Source organism: Ornithorhynchus anatinus, chromosome 15, assembly GCF_004115215.2.
Source record: "Ornithorhynchus anatinus isolate Pmale09 chromosome 15, mOrnAna1.pri.v4, whole genome shotgun sequence".
NCBI lineage: Eukaryota > Metazoa > Chordata > Mammalia > Monotremata > Ornithorhynchidae > Ornithorhynchus > Ornithorhynchus anatinus.
This window is the reverse complement of record NC_041742.1, coordinates 5,127,888-5,153,422: the sequence shown is the minus strand read 5'-3', so window position 1 is coordinate 5,153,422 and position 25,535 is coordinate 5,127,888. Positions and strand designations below refer to the sequence as shown.

The 25,535-nt window shown below is 45.2% G+C and overlaps 1 protein-coding gene across 2 annotated transcripts in view; it reads left to right on the top strand.

The window, feature by feature from the left end:
* RGS9 (regulator of G protein signaling 9) overlaps positions 1-25,535 on the top strand; it is a 51,426-nt gene that overhangs the window by 3,401 nt on the left and 22,490 nt on the right. For both annotated transcript variants that reach the window (XM_029080081.2, XM_007668065.3), the window contains exons 2-12: positions 2,467-2,563; positions 4,771-4,821; positions 6,473-6,579; positions 6,789-6,840; positions 7,417-7,475; positions 8,125-8,201; positions 10,323-10,404; positions 12,868-12,930; positions 19,307-19,336; positions 21,315-21,376; positions 25,254-25,367. In XM_029080081.2, the coding sequence (XP_028935914.1) occupies positions 2,467-2,563; positions 4,771-4,821; positions 6,473-6,579; positions 6,789-6,840; positions 7,417-7,475; positions 8,125-8,201; positions 10,323-10,404; positions 12,868-12,930; positions 19,307-19,336; positions 21,315-21,376; positions 25,254-25,367 (794 nt within the window). The remainder of the gene's footprint in view (positions 1-2,466; positions 2,564-4,770; positions 4,822-6,472; positions 6,580-6,788; positions 6,841-7,416; positions 7,476-8,124; positions 8,202-10,322; positions 10,405-12,867; positions 12,931-19,306; positions 19,337-21,314; positions 21,377-25,253; positions 25,368-25,535) is intronic.

The following is a 25,535-nucleotide window of genomic DNA, read 5'->3' as shown; positions in this document are numbered from 1 at the left end:
CATTGTAAGCACTCAAAGACCACTGGTTGACTGAGACTCTCGAATAGAGCAGGGGCCTATAAAGTGGAAGGGTTGAGTGCAGCCCAATGTACTAAGCTCTTGGAAAAAAATACTAATGGTATTTGTAAAGCGCTTATTTTGTACAAGTGAATTAGGTAAAACACAGTCCCTGTCCCACATGGGGCTCACAGTCTTAATCCCCATTTTATGATGAGGTACCTGAGGCACAGAGAAGTGAAGTGACTTGTCCAAGCTCACACAGCAGACAAATGGCAGAGTCAGGATTAGAACCCAGCTCCTTCTAACTCCCAGGTCCATGCTCTATCTACGAGGCCATTCTGCTTCCCTAAAATACGTTGGAATGAAATCCCCTTTTAGAATGTGTGGAGACCTTTTTCTGAGCAACTGGGACCTATATACCTCAAAGCGAACAACTCTCCTCAGCTCAAGAGGTCTGGGCACTGACGGATGAAGTCACCCGAAGCAGAGAAACAGGGAATGAAGGTGGTGACCATGGAGACTGCTTTCCAGAGAAACGATTTGCCAGAAAAATGAGATTCAGTTGTACTCCGCAGTGGTCAGATCTTTACTCGGGGGCTGGGTTTTGGCCTATAGGGAATTCGGGGAATTTAGAGAGGACACTGAGGTAAGTCTCGAATGAAGGATCAGGAAAAGAGGAAATCTTAAAGGAACTGGGATGTTCCTGGGGGGCAGGGATTGTGTTTACTAACGCTGTTGTACTCTCCCAAATGACGAGTACAGTGCTCTGCACAGAGTTAGCACTCAAATACTACCGATCGATTACATTAGTACAGTGTTCTGCACGCAGTAAGCGCTCAAAGACAATTGAATTAATGAATGAATTGGATATTCACCCCATCCTCAGTCCTACGCACTTACGTACATATCTGCAATTTATTTATGTTAAAATGTGTCTGCTTCCCCTTCTAGACTTTAAGCTCCTTATGGTCAGGAAAGTCTTTTCCCCCCGGGAGCTGTTATAAGCAGGGTCCCCTCTCACCACCACCGCATGGCACAGCTTTCCTGCCTTGGAAGCCGAGCCAAGGAACAGAACAAAATGAGCAGTTTCTGCTGCCAAACCCCCTATCAACTGAGGAGGCCCCCGATGCAAACACAACCCACGGATCTAAATCCGCACCCACTGGAAGCGGTTGCCGAGCCGACAGGATCTGTTTCCGTGTCAGGGAGAAGCAGCGTGGTGAGGTGGATAGAGCACGGGCCTGGGAGTCAGAAGATCACAGTTCTAATCCCCACTCCACCACTTATCTGCTGTGACCTTGGACAAGTCGCTTCACTTCTCTGCACCTCAGTTACCTCACCTGTAAAATGGGGATTGAGACTGTGAGCCCCTCATGGGGCAGGGAACATGTCCAACCCTATTTGCTTATATCCACCCCGGTGCTTAGTACAGTGCCTGGCACATAGTAGGCATTTTAACAAATATCAAAATCATCATCAGGGAGCCATCTGCAACTGCATCAGACAACTAAAGAACATAATAACTATGCTATTTAAGTGCCAAACACTGTGCTAAGCACTGTGGTAGATACAATACCATCAGATCAGGCACATTCCCTGTCTCACAAGAGTCTCACAGTTAAGGGAAAGAGCGACCAGGTGTTGAATCCCCATTTTAGAGAATCAGAGAGCGAAGCACAGGGAAGTTAAGTGACTGGCCCCAGGTTCCACAGCAAGCAGGTGTCTAAGCCACCATTAGAACCCTAGTCTCCTGACTTTCAGTCCTGTGCTCTTCCAACTAGGCCATTCCATGAAATCCAGAGTTCCAGTTATATCACAAGCTTTTAGTACAGTGTTCTGCACACAGTAAGCCTCAGTAAATACCACTAAATTGATTGATTGACCTCCCTCCATTTGTTTTGGGATTGAGGGTTGTCTGTGCAGGTGGGAGAAATGCTGAGTCCAGGGAATACAGAATCAGGACCATCTGTGAACTGCCTCTCTTTGTCATATTCCCCCTCCCTCAGAGGGAAGGTGCCTCAGTCATTAATTAAAATGACCCCTGAATAATAATTGTAGTATCTGTTAAGTGCTTACTATGTGCCAGGCACTATACTAAGTGCTGGGTTTGGAACCAGCTAATCAGATTGGAACATGGTCCCGGTCACCCAGTCCCAGGGGCCTACTGGAAAGAGCACCAGTCTGGATGTCAGAAGGATGTGGGTTCTAATCCTGACTGTCACTTGTCTGCTGTAAGATCTTGGGCAAATCACTTGACTTCTCGGGGCCTTAGTTTCCTCAGATGTAAAATGGGGATTAAACTGCAAGACCCAAGTGGGACAGGGACCGTGTCCAACTGGATGAGCTTGTATCTATCCCAGAGCTTAATACAGTTCCTGGCACATAGTAAGTGCTCAACAAACACCACTTAAAAAAAATAGAGAAAATATCTGTAGACATTTAACTTCTCTCCTTTATGTCATGCAGATTGAAGTCTTGCTAAAAGAGATGCAGAATCCAGAAACGGGAGTCAAAATGCATGTACAGCGGCTGATGATCACCAGCATTCCCCATGCAATGACAGGTAAAAAAAAACAAACCCAAAAAACCCTTTCAGACACCATCATGGGTCTCAAGCTAGACTGGAAGCGCCTTGAGGGCAGAGATCAGCTCTATTAATTCTGGTGCACTCTCTTAAGTGCTTAGTATAGTTCTCCAACTGTGGCATTTGATGTGTACTTACTATATGCCAAGCAATGTACTAAGTGCTGGGGTAGATAAAAGATAATCAGGGCCCACATGGGGCTCTCAGTATAAGTAGGAGGGAGAACAGGCATTGAATCTCCATTTTGCACATGAGGCAACTGAGGCACAGAGAAGTGAAGTGACTTTCCCAAGGTCAAGCAGCAGGTAAATGGTGGAGCTGGGATTAGCAACCAGGTCCTCTGACTCGCAGTCTTTGTTCTTTCCTCTGGGCCATGCTGCTTCTCATGGAAGCTCTAAGTACTAAACGTTCAATAAATCCTGCTCAATTGCATTCAGTGCAGGGTACTAAGTACATGGGTAGGACAAAAAAAGAAATTGCCATATGGCCTGGACACAAGAAACTTCCACTCCAACAAGAAACCATTGATCAACAGAATAATTGATGAAACTCTCCCAGGTGTTTTGTAAAGTGCTTCACATCCAGTAAACACTCATGAAATAACACTGATTCTTTAGATGCACAACTGAATGAATGTATAAGCATAAAAACTGAGAATGGTGTTTCTGTAAGATCTAGACTGTAAGTTCATTGTGGTCAGGGAATGTGTCTACCACATCTGTTATACTGTACTCTCCCAAATGCTTAGTACAGTGCTCTGCATACAGTAAGCACCTAATAAATACCATTGATTCTAGGGTCCTTGGGTTGTGTTTTCAATGAAGGGTCCTGGGACCACTGGTGACACTTCACAATATGTCAAAGTGGTATTCTTATCATTATTATTATTATTGGATTTTTTAGGTGTTTACTATATGTCAAGCACTGTTCTAAGCACTAGAATAGATACAAGTTAATCAGATCAGACAATCCCCATCCCACATGGGGGTCTCATTATAATTAGGGGAGAACAGGGATTGAAACCCCATATTTTAGATGAGGAAACCGAGGCCCAGAGAAGTTAAGTGACTTGCCTAAAAATCACCCAGCAAGCAACTGTCAGAGCCAGGATTAGAACCCAGGTCCTCTGACTCGCAGTCCTGGGCTCCTTCCACTAGGTCATGCTGCTCCTGGTAACTAGCATCTCTCCAACAAGAGAAGACTGATGATTTCTAGAGGCAAAAGAGTGAAAGAGCAGATCAGTGGCATATCTTCAATGACCTCCTGATATTTAGATTGCCTTTTCCCATGGTGCCTCAGACCCACACGTGTTTGTCTTAATAGAGTATCTCAAGGTATGATGCTCTCTCTGCAAGGGTTGAGTCATCTGGAAGAATGGAGTCTGAGCAGAACACAGAATGTCCACTTGGGAAGCAGCTTGGTGTAATTGATAGAGCCTGGGCCTAATCCTCAGAAGGTCATGGGTTCTAATTCCGGCTCCCTCACTTGTCTGCTGTGTGACCTTAAGCTAATCACTTCACTTCTTTGTTCCTCAGTTACCTCATCTGTAAAATGGGGACTAAGACTGTGAGCTCTATGTGGGATGGGGACTGTGTCCAACACCATTTGCTTGTATCCAACCCAGTTCTTCGAACAAGGCCTGGCACATAGTAAGTGCCTAAATAGCATAAAAAAGGAAGATGAAGTGCTTCTATACTGCTGCTGCTGTTTTAGCTTATTTTCAGGGAGCGGTTGGTGTCTGAAAGGTTTTAAGAGTCATTTAATTGGCTTCTCTTTCTTATCTAATACTGGTTTGGGCACATGCAGTTGAGTGCTGTCTCTTAGGGTACGGAGAAGAAGGGAGGGTGGGGGAAAATGTGGGAATGGGCTGGGCTGGAGGTGCTGCTTCCTCATATGGTAAGCAGGGGAGGCGGTTTCTTCACGGAGGACTATTAGGTAGATGGGAATCCCGGAAGCAAACAACTCTTCAAAGATTTCCCATACAGAACTCCCAAAGCTTGGGTGTGGGCATTTTGAGATCCGCTCACTGTAAAATTAAAAATGTTCTAGTAGATTGCATTCCTCACTTATTCTTGCCATTATTAGGTTCTGGACAGAGGACTGGGACGGGGCCATCCTGGACCCAGAATGGATTTCTTCTCTCAAGGGTCAGCCTGGCTTTCTGACCTTTGTTCTCTGTCTCCTAGGGAGTGACATCTTACAGTGGATCATCCAGCGGCTTCAGATCCTCAGCGAAGGTGAGGATGACTTGGGACCTTCAGATCCTCAGGTCCCAAGGGGAGACCCCTGCTATGGCTGGGGTTCCGACCTCAGTGCCTGCGAGATCAGAATCAGGAAGGTTTGGTAGGCTCAGATCCTGAGCCAAACCGAAAGGTTCTGGTCTCCATCCTGCTGGAGGAAGATCTAAGTGATGATGGAGAGGAAGGAAGAGTCGTCGAGGTGTAGTTGCGGCAGGAGAAAGGGAACTAAAAGAGCTTGCTGAGAAGTCTTGGGGTCCCCATGAGACCACCCCCAACTTCAGTAGATAAATAACTGTCCACTCTGTGGAAAATAGAGACAGGACACTGACTAAATTTCTTTTTCTTGCATGTTTTTGCTTTGCAATGCTATGGAGATTGTAGGGAATGAGAACCTCATTTAAGTAGTAGTGACAGTATTAAATGCTTGCTATGTGCACAGCACTGTAGTAAGCACTGGGAGAAAATACCCAGGTGAAAATTAAACACGGTCTCTTTACCCCCGGAGCTCACAGTCAAAAAGTTTGAGGAGAGTTGGGGGACAGGCAAATTGAAAGTGATAAAACATTAAAAAATACAGATAGACAAAATAGACTCGATGACTTGGTGGCAATGAAAGAGTCCAAGAGCAGGCGGGAGCATGCCGAGAGTGGAGACCCTCGGTGTTTAGAGGGAAGTTGGTGCTGGAGAGTTCGAGCATGCGTGGGAGTACATCAGGAGTGGGGATCCTCAGTGACAGGAAGAAGGAGGGGTCTTCTAGAAATGTGAACCGCTCCCGCAACCCCTGGCAAAGTCCGACCTCTTTAAGGTGTAATTGCATCTCCTCCCATGTGGGACCGATTCATTCAGTGGTTTTTATTGAGTGCCAAGCACTGTACTAAGCACTGGTTAAGAATACAATAAAGGATAAATAGCCCTCAGGGGGCTCAGTCCAAAAAGGGGCCTGGAAAGCCGGTGACGGGCATGAAAGGTGGGAATAAATGCCACAGACAAAGCAAGGAGGATGACAAAGAGCCCACTAAGAAGTCAAGAAACTTGGGGTTCTAGGAGCCATTTCAGGGTCCTAAGAAAACTGGCTCAGCTACCCCACATTCACAGCGTCATGGCCAGAGACTTTCCAGTGTTCTTAAATTGGCAGAGTTAGTGCCAGCCACTGCCTGGGTACTTCCCGCCTTAGTCAAGGTGGGTTGGGAGAAGATGCCATGGAAGAAATGGAAGTCAGGAAGGCGGCATCTATCCCAGGCATCGTGACTTGATTAACCAGAAGTCTGGTAGGCCGTGGGGAATGATGGAGGGTAAGAGGAAGTGATAAATCATCTTGGTCTTTCTTTTCTTTTCTCTTTCTTTCTCTCCCTCTAAACTGGAAACATTTTATGGGCAGGGAACACGCATACCAACTCTGTTGTGCTGTACTCTTCCAAGAGTTCGGCACAACTTAGTACTTAGTGCTTATAAGTGCTTAGTACAGGGCTCTACACGCAGTAAGTGCTCATTAAATGGCTGCACAGCACTGTGCTGAGCACTTGGAAGAGTAAACTATAACAATAAACAGACACATTCCCTGCCCACAACGAGCTCACAGCCTAGAGGACAGTGCACAAAGTGCTCAGTAAATAGTACTGATGGATTGCTCTGATCTGCTTCTCCTCAGAGGCCCAGAATCTGGGGAATTTCATCGTCAAGTACGGATACATTTACCCTCTGCAGGACCCGAAGAATCTCACCCTCAAACCGGACCACAGCCTCTACCGGTTTCAGGTGAGCTGCTTGTCTGGCAGGCTCAGCAGGACACTCCCTGGCCTGCTCTTTGTAGGGCGGGATTCATTTCCTCTGACCAAAAGCAGCAGCAGAAATGAGCAGTCGCTGGGGATGGGAGGAAGTGAGCATAGCCTGGTAATTTGGGGTGTTTTTTGGCAAGGCTATGTGGACCAGATAACCATGTGTGGTTTCTCTGATTCCTTTTATAGACACCCTATTTCTGGCCTACTCAGCAGTGGCCAGCTGAGGACACAGACTATGGTAAGCGCTCTCTCCTTGCTGATTGATCATGGTATGTAGTCAGTACCTACTGAGTATTAAGCACTGTGCCAAGCACTGGGAAAATTAGTAAGAATTGTGATATTTGTTAAGCGCTTACTATGGAGCACATAGAGAAGAAGTGAGGCCTAGTGGAGAGAGTGCAGACCTGGGAGCCAGAAGGAGCCGAGTTCTGATCCTGGCTCCAGCATTTGTCTGCTGAGTGCCTGCCACGTAGTAAGTACTTAACAAATGCCATTTAAAAGAAAACTGTACTAAGTTGTGGGGTAGATAGAAAATGATGAGGTCAAACACAGTCCCTGTCCCACACTGAGCTCATGGTCTAAGAGGGGGAAGAAAGACACAGGAAAAAACTTGAAGGCTGTAAAAAATTGGGAGCAGATAATTAACACATGCTTGAGAATCTAAGAACATTGATGAGTAAGGAGTTCGTGGGTATTACTTTGAGTGTTCTGCTTCACCAAAGTCACTGTCACTTTCTCTGTTCTGTGTTTTCTCACTCCCATGAAATAGCTCATTTTTTACTCTGCCATCCAAATTCTATGTGTTTATTTTCAGCCATCTATCTGGCCAAGAGAAATATCAAGAAGAAAGGGATTTTGGAAGAGTATGAAAAGGTAAGAAATCCGTTGCTTTTAGCGTGTGTGTTCTTAAATGTGGTGGAGTGTTCATCCCTGAAGTATTTTTTAATCTTTCGTCTCCTGAATGCGTGACCCAAATACATTAATAATAATATGTTCAAATGGAGGAAAGGTGCTTTAACATGTTGAAATCAGCTTCTAGATGGCCTGTCTTGGGAGAATTTAGAAAGCTATGTTATATTTATTGCCCACTGATGATTTATGATGGCTGAATTTTTTCGCATTGGCTGGTGTCCCAACTTAATTGACACCTTCAACCATAACTTTGCAAAACCCTGTACTAGAGGCTGGTGGGCCTGATGGGTGGGATGGGTGAGGTTGGAAAAATAAGGTCTCTATTTTTGAATTATTTTTATCATTCTTATTTTTGAAAACATATAAAATCATCTTACCTTGAATCTACTCTAGCCCTTAGCACAGATAAGCTTACACTGGTAAGCACTTAATAAATGCATTATTATTATTATTACCATGTGGTTCCTCATTTGTGTTGCTGGTCTAGCCCTGGGTGGAGGCCATATGGAGAAGCCTTCTGTTCTGGAAAGGGAGAGAGAGTTTGTGTATGTATGTGTTTGGGGTAGGGGATCTCTGAGGCTTAAAACTTCTCAAATTCTTCTTGTTCTAGGAAAACTACAACTTCTTGAATAAAAAAATTAACTACAAATGGGATTTTGTCATCATGCAGGCCGAGGAGCAGTACAAGTGAGTGAAGAAATACCAGCCCTCTTTGCCACAACTATTTTCCTTCCTCTCCCCAGCTAATAACCCTGCCGGGCACCAAGTTGACATGGCAGAGGGAATGTGAGGAGGGGCGCGGGCTCCGAGGTGTTATCAGAGTAATGATGATAACTGTGGTGGTTGGCCAACTCTATCTTAAAAGATGGGGTAGATCCGACTTGCCCAGAGTCACACAACAGACAAATGGCAGAGCCAGGATTAGAACCCAGTTCCTCTGACTCCCAGGTTCCTGATCTTTTCACTAGGCCACACTGCTTCTCCTATCACCCTTCCTGTGCAGCAGCAAAGAGAACTATGGGCAATTGTGACTTGCTTGAATAAGCGGTGTCCATTCCAGCTAGCAATGGTTTTACTGACTTTTCTAAAAATCCAAGGAAGGTTGGCAGTTTGGCACTGTTTGCCTCATCCAACTCCCAGAGGTTCTCTCTCCATCAAACATCAGTTAGAAAACAAATCCACTGACTCAGTTTTTCAGATTACACGGTAGCCACAGGCCTTGGCTTGTAAAAAAAAAAAAAAAAAAAAAAAAAAAACCCAACACAAAAAACCCCAAACCATTAGCGAGTGTAAACCCAAGTGCATCATGTTACCTTGGTAATGGGGTGCGAATTCAACAGGAGTAGTGATATCTGAAGAGATACAGTTTCATTCTCTGAGTGCTTTTTCTGGAAGAGCTCAGCTTGGTCCACTGCAACGATTGGATGGAGCGGGAGGAGATTAATATGAGGGGTGGAAATGTCTCTTAGAATCAAGAGAGGTTTAGAAATGCCTTCAGGCCTTTAGGGAATGATCCAGTGTGAGAGGGAAGCAGTGTGGTCTAGTGGATAGAGCCTGGACCTGGGAGTCATAAGGACCTGGGTTCTACCCAGCTCCACCACTTGTCTGCTGTGGGAACTTGGACAGTCACTTCACTTCTCTGTGTCCCAGTTACCTCATTTGGGATTAAGACTGTAAATTCCATGTGGGACAGGAACTGTGTTCAACCCTTGTATCTCCCCCAGGACTTACTATATTACCTGATACATGGTAAGCACTTAACAAATACCACAATCATCATTATTATTATTATCATAGAGCACTGCAGACAGGCAGTCATCAGAAGAATTCTCCCAGGTCTGTCTGTCTCTATCACTAGACCTCAGGCTTGATATGATCCAGGCTCTCTAACTTCTCTCACTCTCTGATGGTGATTACTCCTGGCAGTGGTCCACATGCTTCATTTGTATCCACCCACTAGTGTACTCTCTCAAGTGCTCATTAAAGTGCTCTCATAGTAGTTCATAAAACCTTGCATTTATAGAGAGCTGGTACTTTTTCAAAGCACTTTCACATCACTCATCTCATATCACCCCCACACCATCCATGTGAGACAATGGAGGGGCACAGTTGTTATCCTGATTTTTCTGATCAAGACCAGGGATGTTGAATGACTTGCTCAGGATCACACAGCAGGTCAGAAGTGAGGTTGGGATTAGAACCCATGTCTTCTAATTCCCAGTCCTGTGCTCTTTTCACTTGTCCAACCTGTCTTCCCATTGGGGCAGGGGCCTGTGGACATCGGTTTCAAAGGCTTGTGAGCCCAAGCCGGTGAGTTTGTTTTTTTAATGGTATTTGTTCAACACTTACTCTGTGCCAAGCACAGTACTAAGCACTGGGGTGGAGACAAGATCAGCCTAGACATAGTCTCTGTTTCACATGGGGCCCACAGTCTTAATCCCCATTTTACAGATGAGGTAACTGAGGCAAAGAGAAGTGACTTGTCCAAGGTTGGCCCATGTTCTATCCAGTAGGCATACTGCATGGGATGAGATTTTAGAATTTGGTGGGGATGTACATGGGTTCATCATCTTTCTTTGCAGAAACTCCTTTCAGTCAGTGAATCAATCGATCATACTTATTGAGCACTTACTATGTGCAGAGCACTGCACTAACCCTTTGCTTTCAGTAGGAAAAGACCTCCCCCATCTTCATGGGGTTAATGATGAATTCTCTCACAGGCAAGAGAGCTTGTAAACAAACTATTACTTACAGAATAAGAAAGGAAGTTTGCTTCTGGCTAAATCAAAATGTTTTTTGGCTTTGCAGGATGGGAAAGGAAAGGACAAAAGCAGATAGATATTCCCTGGATTGTCAAGAGAAAGCTTACTGGCTGGTTCACCGATGTCCTGTAAGTATTTTTTTTATTTGTCAGACAATTGATTGTATTTGTTTAGTGCTTACTGTTTGCAGAGCATCATCATTATCATCATCAATAGGGACTTACTATGTGCAGAGAACTGAACTAGGTACCTGGGAGATTACAATACAACCCAGTTGGCAGACGTTCCATGCCCACAACAAGCACTGTAGCAAGTGCTTGGGAAAATACAATACAGCAGTCAGATACATTCCCTGCCCACAAGGAGCATGCAGTCTAGAGGGATGATATTTATCAAGCTCTTACCTTGTGCAGAGCACTATTAAGTTGTAAGTCATTTTGGGCAGCAAACATGTCTGCCAACTGGGTTGTACTGTACTCTCCCAAGTGCTTAGTAGAGTGATTTGCACATAGTAAGTGCTCAATAAATACCATTAATGATGATTAAGCACTTCTTATATGCAAATGTGGAGGTAGGTGCAAAATAAGTAGCTTTCTCACCTTTACAGTGATCACAGTCTAAAAGGAAGGAAAAACTGATATTTCCCCCATTTTATAGATGAGGAAACCGAGTGGCTTTTGACTTGTCCATAGTCACCAGCAGGCAAGTGGCAGAGTGGGGTCTAAAACCCAGGTCTTCTGACTCCCAGGCTGATTCCACTCTGCCTCTCTGAATAGCCAACCACCCCAAGCCAATCTGAAACACTCTCCATGCTTGAGGTTTTGGTCTCCACTGGGGAGGGGAGGGGCTCCAGACAAAAGTTCTTCAATCATCATCATCATAATAATGTTGGTATTTAAGCGCTGCTTATGTGCAGAGCACTGTTCTAAGCGCTGAGGTAGGTACAGGGTAATCAGGTTGTCCCATGTAAGGCTCAAAGTCTTAATCCCCATTTTACAGATGAGGTAACTGAGGCACAGAGAAGTTCAGTGACTTGCCCACAGTTACACAGCTGACAAGTGCCAGAGCCGGGATTCGAACCCATTACCTATGACTCCCAAGCCCGTGCTCTTTCCACTGAGCCACGCTGCTCCTCATGCAGCCAACAATTATTTTCCCAGCCCCCAAACCTGTGTGGTCAGAGAGTCTACGCTTAAGATAGATGTGGCTGGCCATCAAGGAGATGACAAGAGCACAGGGTAGTTTAGCACAGAGAATGTGTACAAGTAGATACATTGATAGAAGAGGGAGTTACAAAGGGAGGATTGGTTAAGGAGAGAAGTTGATGGGGGGAAAGCTTTCTGGAGAAGGTGGAACTTCCTGGAGAGGAGCTTGGTGAATGGGAGCAGGGACATTCCAAATGTAAGGGGCAGTTGGGTTAAAGATCAATCATTGGTATTTATGGAGTGCTTATTGTAGGCAGAGCACTGTACTAAGCATTTTTTATGGTATTTGTTAAACAGTTTATGCCAGGTGCTGTTCTAAGCACTGGGGTAGGTACGAGCTAATCATGTTGGACACAGACCACATCCCACATGTGGCTCACAGTCTTAATCCCCATTTTGCAGATAACTGAGGCCCCGAGAAGTTAAGTGACTTTCCTGAGGTCACAAAGCAGACAAATGTCAGAAGGGGGATTAGAACCCAGGTCCCTCTGACTCCCAGGCCCATGCTCTATCCATTAGGCCATGTTGCTTCTCTTTAGGGAGAGTGCAATAGAACACATTTGGTAGACATTTTCCCTGTCCACAAAGGGCTTATATCTAGAGGGCAAAATAGGTATTAAAATATATTATGTAAATTTACCTGAATGCTGTGGGACTGAAGATGGGATGAATATCAAGTAAGGGTACCTATCCCAGTAAAAGGGTGATGCAGAAGGGATCGATTAATCAAACGTATTTATTGAGTACTTATGTGCAGAGCACTGTATTAAGTACTTGGGAGAGTACAGTATAATTAACTGACACATTTCCTGCCCACAACACGTTTACAGTCTGGAAAAGGGAAAAAAAAATGAACCCAAATAAGTAAATTATGGATATGTACAAAATGCTGAGGGTGGGAGGGTGAATAAAGGGATCAAACCAAGGCACCATAGAAGGGAGTGGGAGAAGAGGAAATAAGGGCTTAAGGAAGGCCACTTGGAGGAGATGAGCCTTCAGTTAGGCTTTGAAGGTGGGGAGAGGAATTGTCTGTCTGGATTTGAGGAAGGAGGCTGTTCCAAAACAAAGGCAGAGGTGGGCAAGATGTTGGCAGGGAGATAGATGAGCTTGAGGTACACTGAGTACGTTGGCAATTAGAGGAACGAGGTGTGAGGGCTGGGTTGTAGGAGGGGAGGAAAGAAAGGAGAAGGAATAAGGGAAGTGAAGGGGAAGGTCTCTTGAAAGCGATTTGATTTGGGAGGGTTTTAAAAGTGGGGAGAGTGGTAGACTGTCAGATATAAAGTGCTGGGGTTGGGGTGGAGTTACAGGCCAGAGGGAGGACATGGGTAAGGGGTCAGTGGCGGGATTCTAGTGGTTAGGCTTTGATTCTGGTTTTTTGTCTCCTAGCCGGGAGCACACAACGTCCTTGACTATGGCCTGAACAGGGTGACTGATCCAAATGAAGTTAAGGTAAACCAGGTAAGAAAGGAGCTGGGTGACCAAGGCTCAGCTAGGTCTCTGTGGGATCTCATATCAAGGTTCGGTTCAGTATTGGTGTATCAATCAATCAATCATATATCTTGAGTGCTTATTCTGTGCAGGGCACTGTACTAAGTATATGAGTGCATTCAACAGACTTAGTACACAAGTTCTCTAACTTCAAGGAGCTTCCAATCCAGCAGGGAAGACAGATACTAAAATAAATTACAAGTCAGGGGAGGTGGATTCTGGGCATGGCTTAGTTGGGCCGGCTCTCAGCTGTCTCTCCTCTGACTCTAAGTAGCGGGTTGGGAGTCAGGGGGGTGGGGAGACAAGACTTCATGACCTCAGGACCTGGAAGAGTCACAGTCAGAATGCAGAATTTAACACAGCCAAAGAACTGTGCTGAAGGGCTAAGAAATGGAAATTTACTCCTGGCACCTCGATCTCATCTATCTCACTGCCGACCTCTCACCCATGTCCTGACTCTGGCCTGGAACATAATTCCTCTTCATATCTGACAAACAGTTACTCTGCCCACCTTCAAAGTCTTATTGAAGGCACATCTCCTCCAAGAGGCCTTCCCTAAGCCCTCATTTCCTTTTTTCCCACTGCCTTCTGCACTGCCCTGATTCAATCCCTTTATTCACCACCCCCTCCAGCCCCAAAGCACTTGTGTCCATATCCATAATTAATTTAATTTATTTATATTAATGTCTATCTCCCTCGGTATACTGTAAACTCATTGTTGGTGGGGGTACTAGCCTACTAAGTGTATTATACTGTATTCTTCTAAGCTCTTAGTACAGTGCTCTGCACAAACTAAACGTTCAATAAATGAGTGCTAGAAAGTGAAGGTACAATAAAAGGGACACAGAGAGAGAAGGGAGGAAAAGAGAGAGAGTAGGGTAATAATCCACAAAGTCATCATTTGGGGTCTTTTCAGTCTGGTGGGAAGCCCTCAGACTTTGTAATCACCTGAGTCCAACTTAAAAGACTGTGGGGTAATCTCCCCAACAGGAGTTGGCTTCCACTTAAACTGAGGAGATTTTGCCGAACTGATTTGTCATGGAGGGAACAGCAAGTAGAGGAGGATTGGAATAGCTGTTTTCAACCCTCAAAAAGATTAATAAAAGGCAAATGGGGGCCAGCTCTTCTCTGGCATGCCCGAGGGTAGGAGAATAAGGAATCAGTAGAAGGGTTTCATGCTTGACATAAGGAAAAATTCAATGGCCCAAATCACCCACTGCTTACCAGGTTTCTGGGTAGAAGTTGCACCAATTGCAAATTTGAGTCAGCTTGTGGGACTGGATTGGAGACCCATGTTTTACCTGGAGCCTTGGGAGGAATGAATCTCGACTCTCTCGGCTCAACACACCCTCTTTCTCCCTTCATTACAAACCCAGAGCCTGCTGCTTCTTTCCAGGAGGGAAGAAACGTATAAATACAGAAGCGATCAGGCCGTTCCCCTCGTAAGCAGCTGGGTCTAGTGGATAGAGCATGGGCCTGGGAGTCAGAAGGACCTGGGTTCTAATCCCAGGTGTCAAAGATGTTTATATCAATGTCTGTCTCCCTCTCTAGACGGTAAGCTCCATGTAGGCAGGGAATGTGTCTGTCGTATTATACTCTCCCAAGCGCTTAGTCCAGTGATCTGCAGACAGTAAATGCTCAATAATTATGATTGATCCCTTCTGCATTGCCCCTTTACTTAGACAGATACCCTTTAAGCCCTTGATATTCACCCCACCGTCAGCCCCACAGCACTTATGTACATAGGCTCAATTTATTTTAATGTCTTTCTCGCAGTCTAGACCTTAAGCTCCTTGTGGGCAGGGAAAGTGTCTACCATATTTGTTCTATTGCACTCTCCCAAGAGAAGCAGCATGGCCTAGTGGATAGATCACAGGTCTGGGCGTCAGAAGGACTCACTAAGATGATTGACTGGCTGATTGGAAGACTGTAAAATGCCTCCCTTCCAGGTTGGTCCCTGCTGGAGGCTTGACTTGGTGAAAGGATGTTTGGCCTTCTGAGGGACCAGAAAGCCTACCGCTTTCCTTTTGATGCAACTCACCATCTAACCTGTCAACGTGACATTTCCATCCTGGCTTTTCAACATCACCACAGTCGGGCATAGATCATTGCTGGGGATCTGTGACCCTGTCTCCATGGAAATGGAATCACGGAGTAAAATCCTTATCTGAGTTGGTAGTTTGGGTTTTTTCCATGGATAACTAAATGAAAGCTCCCAAATTCCTGGGGAATGGAAATCCAAGTGAGCGGCTCTCATTGTGAGTGAGCAACTAAGGAACTCCTTAGAAACCTGAAAATTCAGTAAGCTAATCCTGTGACTATTAGTCTTATAAGTGGTCAGGATTGTAGATTTGGTGGCAGCCTCACAGCCACAGCATGAGTGGCCTTACTGATAGTCAGAGAGAACAAGCACCCTCCCCCCAACCCGCAAACTCAGTTTTCCTTTTCAACTATAAAACCGTAAAATCCTACAATCAATCAATGGTAGGAATTTGCTGAGCATTTACTCTGGACCCCACACTATATTAAGCAGTTGGAAGAGTATAATAGACTTAGTAGACAGGATCCCTACCCTCAAAGAGCTTACAATCTATTCCCCAGTGCAGGCAGATAAAGAGAGTTCCTTTCTATAACTCTGAATCTGTTACTTCAGGATCCTGATTCTGTTTTCGAGACTGCCTCTTGGTAACCGGTCTTCATAAAGTCACCACTCAAATAGAACAACCCCTCTTTTGACTACTGCCGTTTGTCTTTTCTGTCTGCCTCAGTGATCTCCAAACAGTACACTATCATATCACTCCCTAGCACTGTCTAAGATTGTGGTTCTAGGTATCTTTAAAACATTTGTAAATCACAATTCTGGCATTTTTTTGATGATGGTATTTCTTAAAGTGCTTACTATGTGCCAAGCACTGTTCTAAGCACTGGGGTAGATTCAAGGTAATGAGGTTGTCCTATGTGGGGCTCACAGTCTTAATCCCCATTTTACAGATAAGGTAACTGAGGCATAGAGAAGTGAAGTGATTTGCCCAAAGTCACATAGCTGATAAGTGGTGGAGCGGAGATTAGAACCCACGACCTCAGACTCCTAAGACTGTGCACCTTCCCTACGCCTGGTTGCTTCACTGTGCTTGTTAGGTGCCAAGCACTAGACTCAGCACTGGGACAGATACAAGATAATCAGGTTGGACACAGTACCTGTCACACTTGGGGGACAGATCAACTAAGAGGGAGAACAGTAATTGAATTTTACTAATTTTACTAATAAGGAAACTGAGGCACAGAGGAGAGAAGTGATTTGCCCAAGGCCACGCAGCAGGCAAGTGGTGGTACTGGGATTAGAATCCAGGTCCCCTGACTCCAGGACTGTGCTCTGTCTACATGGCCAAGGTGCCAAAAGACAGCCAAGAGCAGGGAGGAGTGCAGAGGGAGCAGGCAAGAAGTACAGTAACTAGTACAGTGAACACCAGTTTTCCTTTCTTTAAACAGTTACTTGCCTCAGATGAGTGGGTATTTGCAAGGCTAGCCTCTAGTTCAACCACCTTCAAGAAATCCCTGCCAGATTCCATTACTTCCCCCAGAAGACTCAAACCGTCCCCAACCAACTGGCAGTAAATAGAGATTTGGTTAATACCGGTTGAGTTTTGGTATTGATATGATTTTTCATTCTCATTTTTCTTTCTCTCTCTCTCTTTTCGACCAGCCCTTTTTCTCTCTCTCTCTCCTAGCTCATTCTGACCCTGCTCTGCAGTGCGCTAGAAGAAGAAAGCGTCGTAATTTTCATGCAAGCTGGGATCCAGCTGTAGCTTTGAGGCCTGGCTCTCCACGGCCCTCTGCCCACAGCAACCGAGCAACAGCTGCTCAAGGAACTGAAGATCAGCAGGGGTGTCTGCTGCCATTTAGCGAAAGTTTTGGTTTGATTGGGCTTTACCGAACGTCGCGAGAGGAGCTTTCCTTTGCCTTATGTCTTCCGTTTCCCCACTGAACCCAGAAGAATCATCTTTGTATTCTGTAGAGCGGGAGGGTTGAGAGGAAGAGCGGGTTTCTTATTTTTGTCCCTGGGCCCCTCTTGGAGGAGGAAATGAACTCTCATTATATGGGATATGGCTTGGTTGGAGAAGCCTGGGGTTTTAGAAAAGCAAGTGGTAGCAGTGTTCTATGATTATGTGGTGCTTAGTCCAGCCCCTCAGTTAAATGGTTGGAAACAGATGTCAGTAGCTGTGGAGGTGGCAGAAGGGAGAAGGCAGTGGATAATAATAATAATAATGTTGGTATTTGTTAAGCGCTTACTATGAGCCGAGCACTGTTCTAAGCGCTGGGGTAGACATAGGGGAATCAGGTTGTCCCACGTGGGGCTCACAGTCTTAATCCCCATTTTACAGATGAGGGAACTGAGGCACAGAGAAGTTAAGTGACTCGCCCACAGTCACACAGCCGACAAGTGGCAGAGCTGGGATTCGAACTCATGAACCCTGACTCCAAAGCCCATGCTCTTTCCACTGAGCCACGAGTGGAAGCACAGGGGCATCAGAGTGTTAGAGGATGGGAAGGGGATGTGGGAGACCACCTAGTCCCCAGCCCCTTTTTGCCAGTCAGGACCACGGGCAGAACCAGGGAGGAGTTGAAGGAGGTTTCAACCGAACACTGGCCTGTCTCTGTTCTGCGTCCCAAAGCAGCAGACACTGGGCCTATCCTGGAAGGTGAAGCTAATAATAATAATAGTAATAATCATAGGTGCTTACTGTGTGTGCCAAGTGCTGTACTAAGTGTTAGGGTAAATACAAGATACTCTGTTCAGACACAGTCCCTGTCCCACATGGGACTCACAGCTAAGGAGGGAGAACAGGTAATTAATCTCTGTTTTACAGATGAAGAAAGTGAGGTTCAGAGAGGTGAACTGACTTGCCCAAGGCCACACAGCAGACATGTGGCAGAGCTAGGATTGAGCACTTAGTACACAATAATTGCTTACAATAAGTGCTTAATAAATACGATTGAATGATTAGAACCCATGACTTTCTGACTCACTGGCTCGTGCTCTATATCCACTGCACTATGCTGCTACTGTCAGCGCAAGACTGTAAGCTCCATGTGGGCAGGAATCAGGTCTACCCACTCTATTGTACTATACTCTCCCAAGTATGTAGTGCAGTAAGTGTTCAATAAAGACCACTTATTGATTGATTAGTACAGTGCTTTGCATACGATAAACACTTATAAATACTATTACTACTAAACGATTGGGAGTTTCCAATAAAGTAAACACAAGTAAACACTTTCCCAAGCGCTTAGTACACAGTGAGCACTCAATAAATACTATTGATTGATTTTAGAATAAAGTTTCCTTCAGTTACTCAGAACTGTGTATGACTACATCAGTCTGTCCATCAGGAGTATTTACAGGGCACTCAGTCTGGGCAGAGCACTGTGCTTTCTCTCCCTCTCTTCTATTTAATCATTCATTCATTATTCATTATGGTATTTAAGTGTTTACTGTGTGTCAGGCACTGAACTTAGCATTGCGGTAGGTATGGTCTAATCAGGATAGACACAGTCATCCCACATGGGGCTCAGTGGCTTAATCCCCATTTAATAGTTATGGTAACTGAGAGACTGAGAAGTTAAGTGAGTTGCCCAAGATCACATAGAAGACAAGTGGTAGAGCTGGAATTAGAACCCAGGTCCTTCTGATTCCCAGACCCGTCTTTTCCGCTAGGCCACACTACTTCTCTCTCCCCCTTCTTGGGAAGCAGCAGTGCCAAGGAGTCAGAAGACCTGAGTTCTAATTCTGACTCCGTTACTGTGTGGCCTTGGGCAAGTCATTTAACAACTCTGTGCCTCAATTTCCTCATCTTTATAATGGGGATTCCATACCTGTTCTCGCTCCCTCTTGGACTGTGAACTCTTTGTGGGACGTGGACTTCATTCAACCTGATTAACTTGTATGTACCCCAGTACTTAGTACAGTGCTTGGCAGAGGGTAAGCACTTAACAGATACCACAGTTATTATAAGCACTTGGGAGAGCACAATAAAGGAGACACGATCCCTGCCCTCAAGAAACTTAGTCTAGTGGAGACAGATGCTAAAATAAATTACAAGCAGAGGGAAGCAAATGAGTTTACAGATGTGAATCCCAGTGCTACCAAAAGAGCATCTGGAGGGGAGGAGAGGGTTGTTCATTAGGACAAGATGAAAACTCCTTACTCCTTACTCTTGACTGTATTTTAAATGGAAAAAAAAGGAATAATAGGCATACTGGATTTCATTCCTTTCAGATGGATTCTGGGATGGAAATGATTATGATAATTTAATTATTTTTCTTCTTTGTTTTTCAGAAAAAAACAATCAACTTTCTTAGAAAAGAGGTAATTAAGTCAATGGCTTCTCGTAAATTGTACATAACATATGTGGAATTTTCCCGATGATATGTTCTGCCCTTGGGTATGTGCTGGAATGTTTGGTGTTGGTCAATCCACTGGTAACGCACGGTCTCATTACTGAGCCCTTTCCTGCTCTGCCAAAATATGCAGCTGATTTACATTCTGAGATCTGGAATTATCTATTCTGTGTTTACCAGAGGGACCCAATGGGAACACTTATTTTGGAAACCCATTTTCCTCTACCATCTGCCCTTTGATTTTTTAACCAAGAGTAAATAAAAGATTTTTAAAATTATGATATTTGTTAAATCCTTGTCTACACCTTTGCTAAATGTTGGAATAGATACAACAGAAGCAGATCTAACACAATCTCCATCCCACTTGGGGCTCACAGTCTAAGAGGGAAGGAGAGCAGGTATTTTATCCCCATTTTAAAGATAAGGAAACCGGGACCCAGAGAGGTTAACTGACTTGCCCAAAGGCATCCAGCAGGCCAGGGCCAGAAGTGGGATTAGCTCAGATATGAATTTTTCAAGGGCCTAGTGGTATGCAGCCAAGTCTTATTGCTTCTTTTAGAAAAAGCAGGGTGGCCTCGTGGTAAGGCCATAGCCCTGGGAGTCTGAGGACCTGGGTTCTAATCACAGTTCTGCCACTTGCCTCCTGTGTGAATTTGGGCAGGTCACTTCACTTCTCTACCACTCCATTTTCTCCTCCATAAAATGGGGATTCTATATTGTAATAGTACTAAGAAATAGTATTAAGTGCTTATTGTGTGCAGAGCACTGTACTAAGCACTGGAAGATAATGTATAGGTGGGAATGAGACATGGACCTTGTCCCTTGGGGAGTTTAATTCCTTCTCCACTTAATCTCCTAGATTGTAAAGACAAGTATATCGGGAGGGATGAAACATTTAAAAAAGAAAACACAAAACCTCTTACTTAGACTGTGCGAGCCCCATGTAAGACAGGGGCTATGTCAAACTTGATCATCTTATAATTACCATTGTGCTTGGCACATAAGTGTTTGAGCAATAATCAATCGATTAATGGTGTTTACTGAAATCTGATAGTATAGAGAGCACTGTACTAAGCACTTGGGAGGGTTCATTTCAGAGTTGGTAGGCACATTCCCTGCCTACAAGGAGCTTACAGTCTAGAGGAACACCACAATTACAAAACAACAAAAAATACTGTGGTGGAAGAGCATGGCCTCATTGAAAGAGAACAGGCCTCAGAGTCAAAGGACCTGGGTTCTAATCCCAGCTCTGGGTGAACTTGGGCAAGTCTCTGGGCCTCAGTTTCTTCTTCTTTAGAGGGGATTTCACAACTCATACTCCCTCCTACTTGGACTGTGGGTCAGTCAGGCAATGGTATTTTTTGAGTGCTTACTGTATGCAAAGCACTATACTAAGCTCTTGGGCGAGTACAATATAACAGACACACTCCCTACCCACAAAGAGCTTACAGTCTAGAAGGTCGGGGATTGTGTTCAACCTGATTAACTTCTATCCACCCCAGCACTAAGAACAGTGCTTGACATATAGTAAGCGCTTAAACAAATACACCCCAAAATTATTATTTTTATTACTCTGAAGGGCTTGCAAGAGGGGGGAGTCCAGCAATTAGACATGAAGCCCAACAGGTCATACGGATGCTGGTCACTGGGAGCAGGTGAGCCCATCCTTGGGAAAATGGGGGTGTTGATATCAATCTAAGAGCAGGTTTGTTGTTTGGGACAGTGACATCCCATCCTTTTGACTGTATGCTCATTGGGTATGTACTGGAATGTTCAGTGTTAATCCCTGTATGATGGGAACATGTCTGCTAAATCTGTTTCACTGGACTCTCCCTAGTGCTTAGTACAGTGTTCAGCATGTAGTAAGCACTCAATAAATACCATTGATGGATGGATGGATCCTCTGTGGGGCAGAGAAGAATAATTCCTGTCTATATCCTTTTCAGATTATGTACTACAAGCAGGCCCTCATGCGGTCCACGGTGAAATCTTCAGTCTCTCTTGGAGGGTAAGTTCCTGAGGTCTCTAGTGGGTTGGGGCTGGAGGCCAGGAAAATGGAGGAAGGGATGGTAAGGGGTAGCTGAATGCCATGGGGGATAAACCTGACTTCCTGAGACCTGACTGGTTGGTTGAGAGAGGTGGGTCAGGAATTGGTTGCCTAGAACAATGCTTTGCACATACTAAGCACTTAACAAATGCCATCGTTATTATTATTCAAAAGACGTGGAGACTTCATAAAGTGGATCAAGTCGGACTTTCTCAAGACAGCTGAGGGGCTGAGGAAACTGGGGGGTTTTTAATGGTATTTAAGATTTATTATGTTCCAAGAACTGTACAAAGTGCTGATGTGGAAACAAGCTAATCGGATTGGACCTGGTCCACGTCCCACATGAGACTCACATTATTAATCCCCATTTTACAGATGAGGTAACTAAGACACAGAAAAGTGAAATGACTTGGCCATCGTCACACAGCAGACAAGGGGCAGAGCCGGGATTAGAACCCAGGTCCTTCTGATTCCCAGACCTGTGCTCTATCCACTAGGCCTTGCTGCTTTCCTATGTCAATCAATCGGTGGTATCTATTGGGGGCTTACTGTGTGAAAGAGTATTGCAACTAAATGCTTGAGAGAGTCCAATACAATAGAGGTGGTAGACCTATTCCCTATCCCCCAGGAGCTTAGAGTCTAGAGGGTGAGAATTGCAGTCCTGTGCTCTTGACCTTCTATTTCCCTGCTAGCCAGAATGACTCTCTGCAACCCAAAATGGTGTCTAGTGGGGTGCAAAGTTGAGGTAACATGGATAGGGATCGACCAAGCTGGCCAGCAACGGCACTCAAAAAACCCAGATCCCGGATGCATGTGTTTTGTGCTTTGCATCGTAACTGGATGACCTCACTCAGGTGCCATATGGGCGGAAATCCACCCGATTTTCCAGGGCTTCCCGACCTCTCTTGCTAATTGTTCCAGAGGCATTACATTTCCCTCCCAGTTCCCTGTAAATCCAGCTCCACTTCGAAGTCACTCCTGTGGCACAGTGAGGCTCAACACTAAAAATAAAAATACCCTATAATAATAATGTTGGTATTTGTTAAACGCTTACTATGTGCAGAGCACTGTTCTAAGTGCTGGGGGAAATACAGGATAATCAGGTTGTCCCACGTGAGGCTCACAGTCTCCATCCCCATTTTACAGATGAGGTAACTGAGGCACAGAGAAGTTAAGTGACTTGCCCACAGTCACACAGCTGCCAAGTGGCAGAGCTGGGATTCAAACCCATGACCTCTGACTCCCAAGCCCATGCTCTTTCCACTGAGCCACGCTGCTTCCCTATAGAATGTTTGGCACAGACTAAGTACTTAACTAATACTATGGCAATTCCTTAGAATGTCAGTCCCATGTGGGAAAGAGACCGCTTGATCGGATGATCTTTTACCTACCCCGGTGCTTAACACAGTGCTTGGTACATAGTAAGCACTTACCACCACCATTTTGATTATAAAGGTGTCTGGTTCACAATCTGCACGGGGAACGGACCAACTGGGAACCACATTGTCTGATTGTATACTCTTTTGTGGCTCTTTTATTTTTTTTAACGATATTCATTAAATGCTTAATATAGGCCGGACTCTGTACTAAGTGCTGGGTAGACACAAGATAATCAGGTTGGACACAGTCGCTGTCCCACATATGGCTCACTGTTGTAATCCCTATTTTAAAGATGAGGTAACAGAGGCACAGGGAAGTTGAGTGACTTGCCCAAGGTCACCCAGAAGATGAGTGACGGAGGCAAAATTAGAACCCTGATCCTCTGACTCCCAGGCCCGTGCTCCTTCCACTAGACCACACTGGTTCTCTTGGAAGCCAGTTCTCTTCCCAGTCTCCTCCTCCACAAACTCCCGGTTGCTTTCTTTCTCAAAATAAGTTGGCATCCGTGCTTGTGGGCACATCGGGGCATCCATCCTCGGGTCCACCATCTCCCCCATGACGTTTGGTGGCAGTTTTAGTCCAAGGGAGTAGGCAGAGATGGGGACTTCAGGGTGGGAAGAGTTTCTGATTTAGCTGTCTTTAAAAACTTCATGGGTGGAAGCAGAGTATTTGTGTTGAAGTTACTGGCCCAATTTGCATTAAAATGGCCTCAGCTAAGGCTTTGAAGCGGAAAGTCTCATTAGGATGAATAAGAAAACTCCCGTTTGATATGCCAGCCTTGCCTAGGGTCGGCCTTCATATCCCACTGTGAGCTTCTGCCTAGCCTCAAACGGGGTCTCAACTCTCTACTAGAAAGGACCATTTTCCCTTTCAAATGAGAGAGCGTCTGTGAGATTCATCTTCCAGGAGTTTTCCAGGCAGATGACAGTGGACTCTTCCAAGCAGAGAACCTGAACGGGAAATATAAAAGGCCAGAGTGGTATTATCCTCCAGAGGTTTAGTTCTGCCAACTCTGATCATCTACTTCGGGGATCACAGGGTCCAGCTGAGACTCACTGTACCCTCCTTTCCTCCCACCCCCCGAAGCTACCTTTGCGTGATACTGCCCCTGAAGTAGTAGAAGGAGGAGTAGCATATACTATTTATCAAGGACTTACTGTGTTTGTAAACACTGTGCTAAATGCTGGAAAAGACTTTAGTTGGGAGGGTGGGGTGGACAAAGTGGCGATAACATCACCCAGGGCTTTGAGGCATCTTGAATCAGAGATGAATGTTTTGGATGAGGGGAAGATTTTCCAAGGCCTGAGAAAATTCAGTGGAGCAACCAGCAGCAACTGGTGCTGATAGAGGGTGTAATACCCCTTTCTCAAGTCGAGCAAGTGCTGCTCATTGAGGGCAGGGAATGTGTCTGTTATACTGTAATAATAATAATAATGGTGGTATTTGTAAAGCACTTACTATGTGCCGAGCACTGTTCTAAGCGCTGGGGTAGACACAGGGGAATGAGGTTGTCCCACGTGGGGCTCACAGTCTTCATCCCCATTTTACAGATGAGGGAACTGAGGCACCGAGAAGTGAAGTGACTTGCCCAAAGTCACACAGCTGACAAGTGGCCGAGCCTGGATTCGAACCTGTGACCTCTGACTCCAAAGCCCGTGCTCTTTCCACTGAGCCATGCTGCTTCTCTACTCCCCCAAGCACTTAATACAGTGCTCTGCACACAGTAAGCCCTCATTAAATGTGATTGACTGACTTACTGGTTTGATAGAGCCCCCAGTTCAAACCATCTCCAAGCACCTTTCCCACCTTTCAATCAGTGGTATTTATTGAATGCTTACTATGTGCAGAGCCCTGTACTAAGCATATAATGGTCAGTTCTGCCAGAACACCTATTTTCATTGTGCCTTTGGGCTAGAATGCTGTTGGGGAATTAAGCTAATGCTCTTCTGATAACATGCTGGAGAGAACATGATGTGAAGGAGGAAGAAATAGGAAGCAGCATGGATGGAATGGGATTGAATAGGAAGATGGGAAGCAGCATGGCCTAGTGGAAAGACTATCGACCTTGGAGTCAGAGGATCTGAGCTCAAATCCCAACTCCTCCACTTACCAGTTGTGAAAGCTTCGGTAAGTCACTTAAGTTGAGCCTCAATTTCCTCAACTATAAAATGGGGCTTCACATGCTAAGAGGCTACCTGAGATAGTGACCAAGCTCTGCAGCTCGAAGGTTCTGAGTGAGGAGACGGAACAGGCTTGAAGGAAGTTGGAGAAGAGCAGACTGGGAAGTCGAGTGTGGGTCACGGGAAGCTCTTCTCTGTTTAGGCTGTAAACTCCTTGAGGGCAGGATTCATGTCTACTAACTCTATATTACACTCCCAAGTGCTTAGAACAGAGCTCAGCACTCAGGAGACACCCAAAAACTATTACTGACCGACTGATTTTCCCCTTGGCTTTCCAGAATCGTGAAGTACAGTGAGCAGTTTGCTTCCAATGATCCGTTTATTTCTGGCTGCCTCCCCAGCAACCCTTGGATAACGGACGACACCCAGTTCTGGGACCTGAACGCTAAACTGTATGTCCTGATGACATTGCTTTTTCCAAGCAACCTGCTTAGTTCCAAGGGTCTGGTGATTTCTCTCGATTGGATGCGCCGGGGGGCAGGTTGGGTGGCATGCATTTGACCTGGACAAAGTGCCTAGAGAGAGGTGGGGAAGGGAAAAGGAAAAAGGAAAGCTAAGAA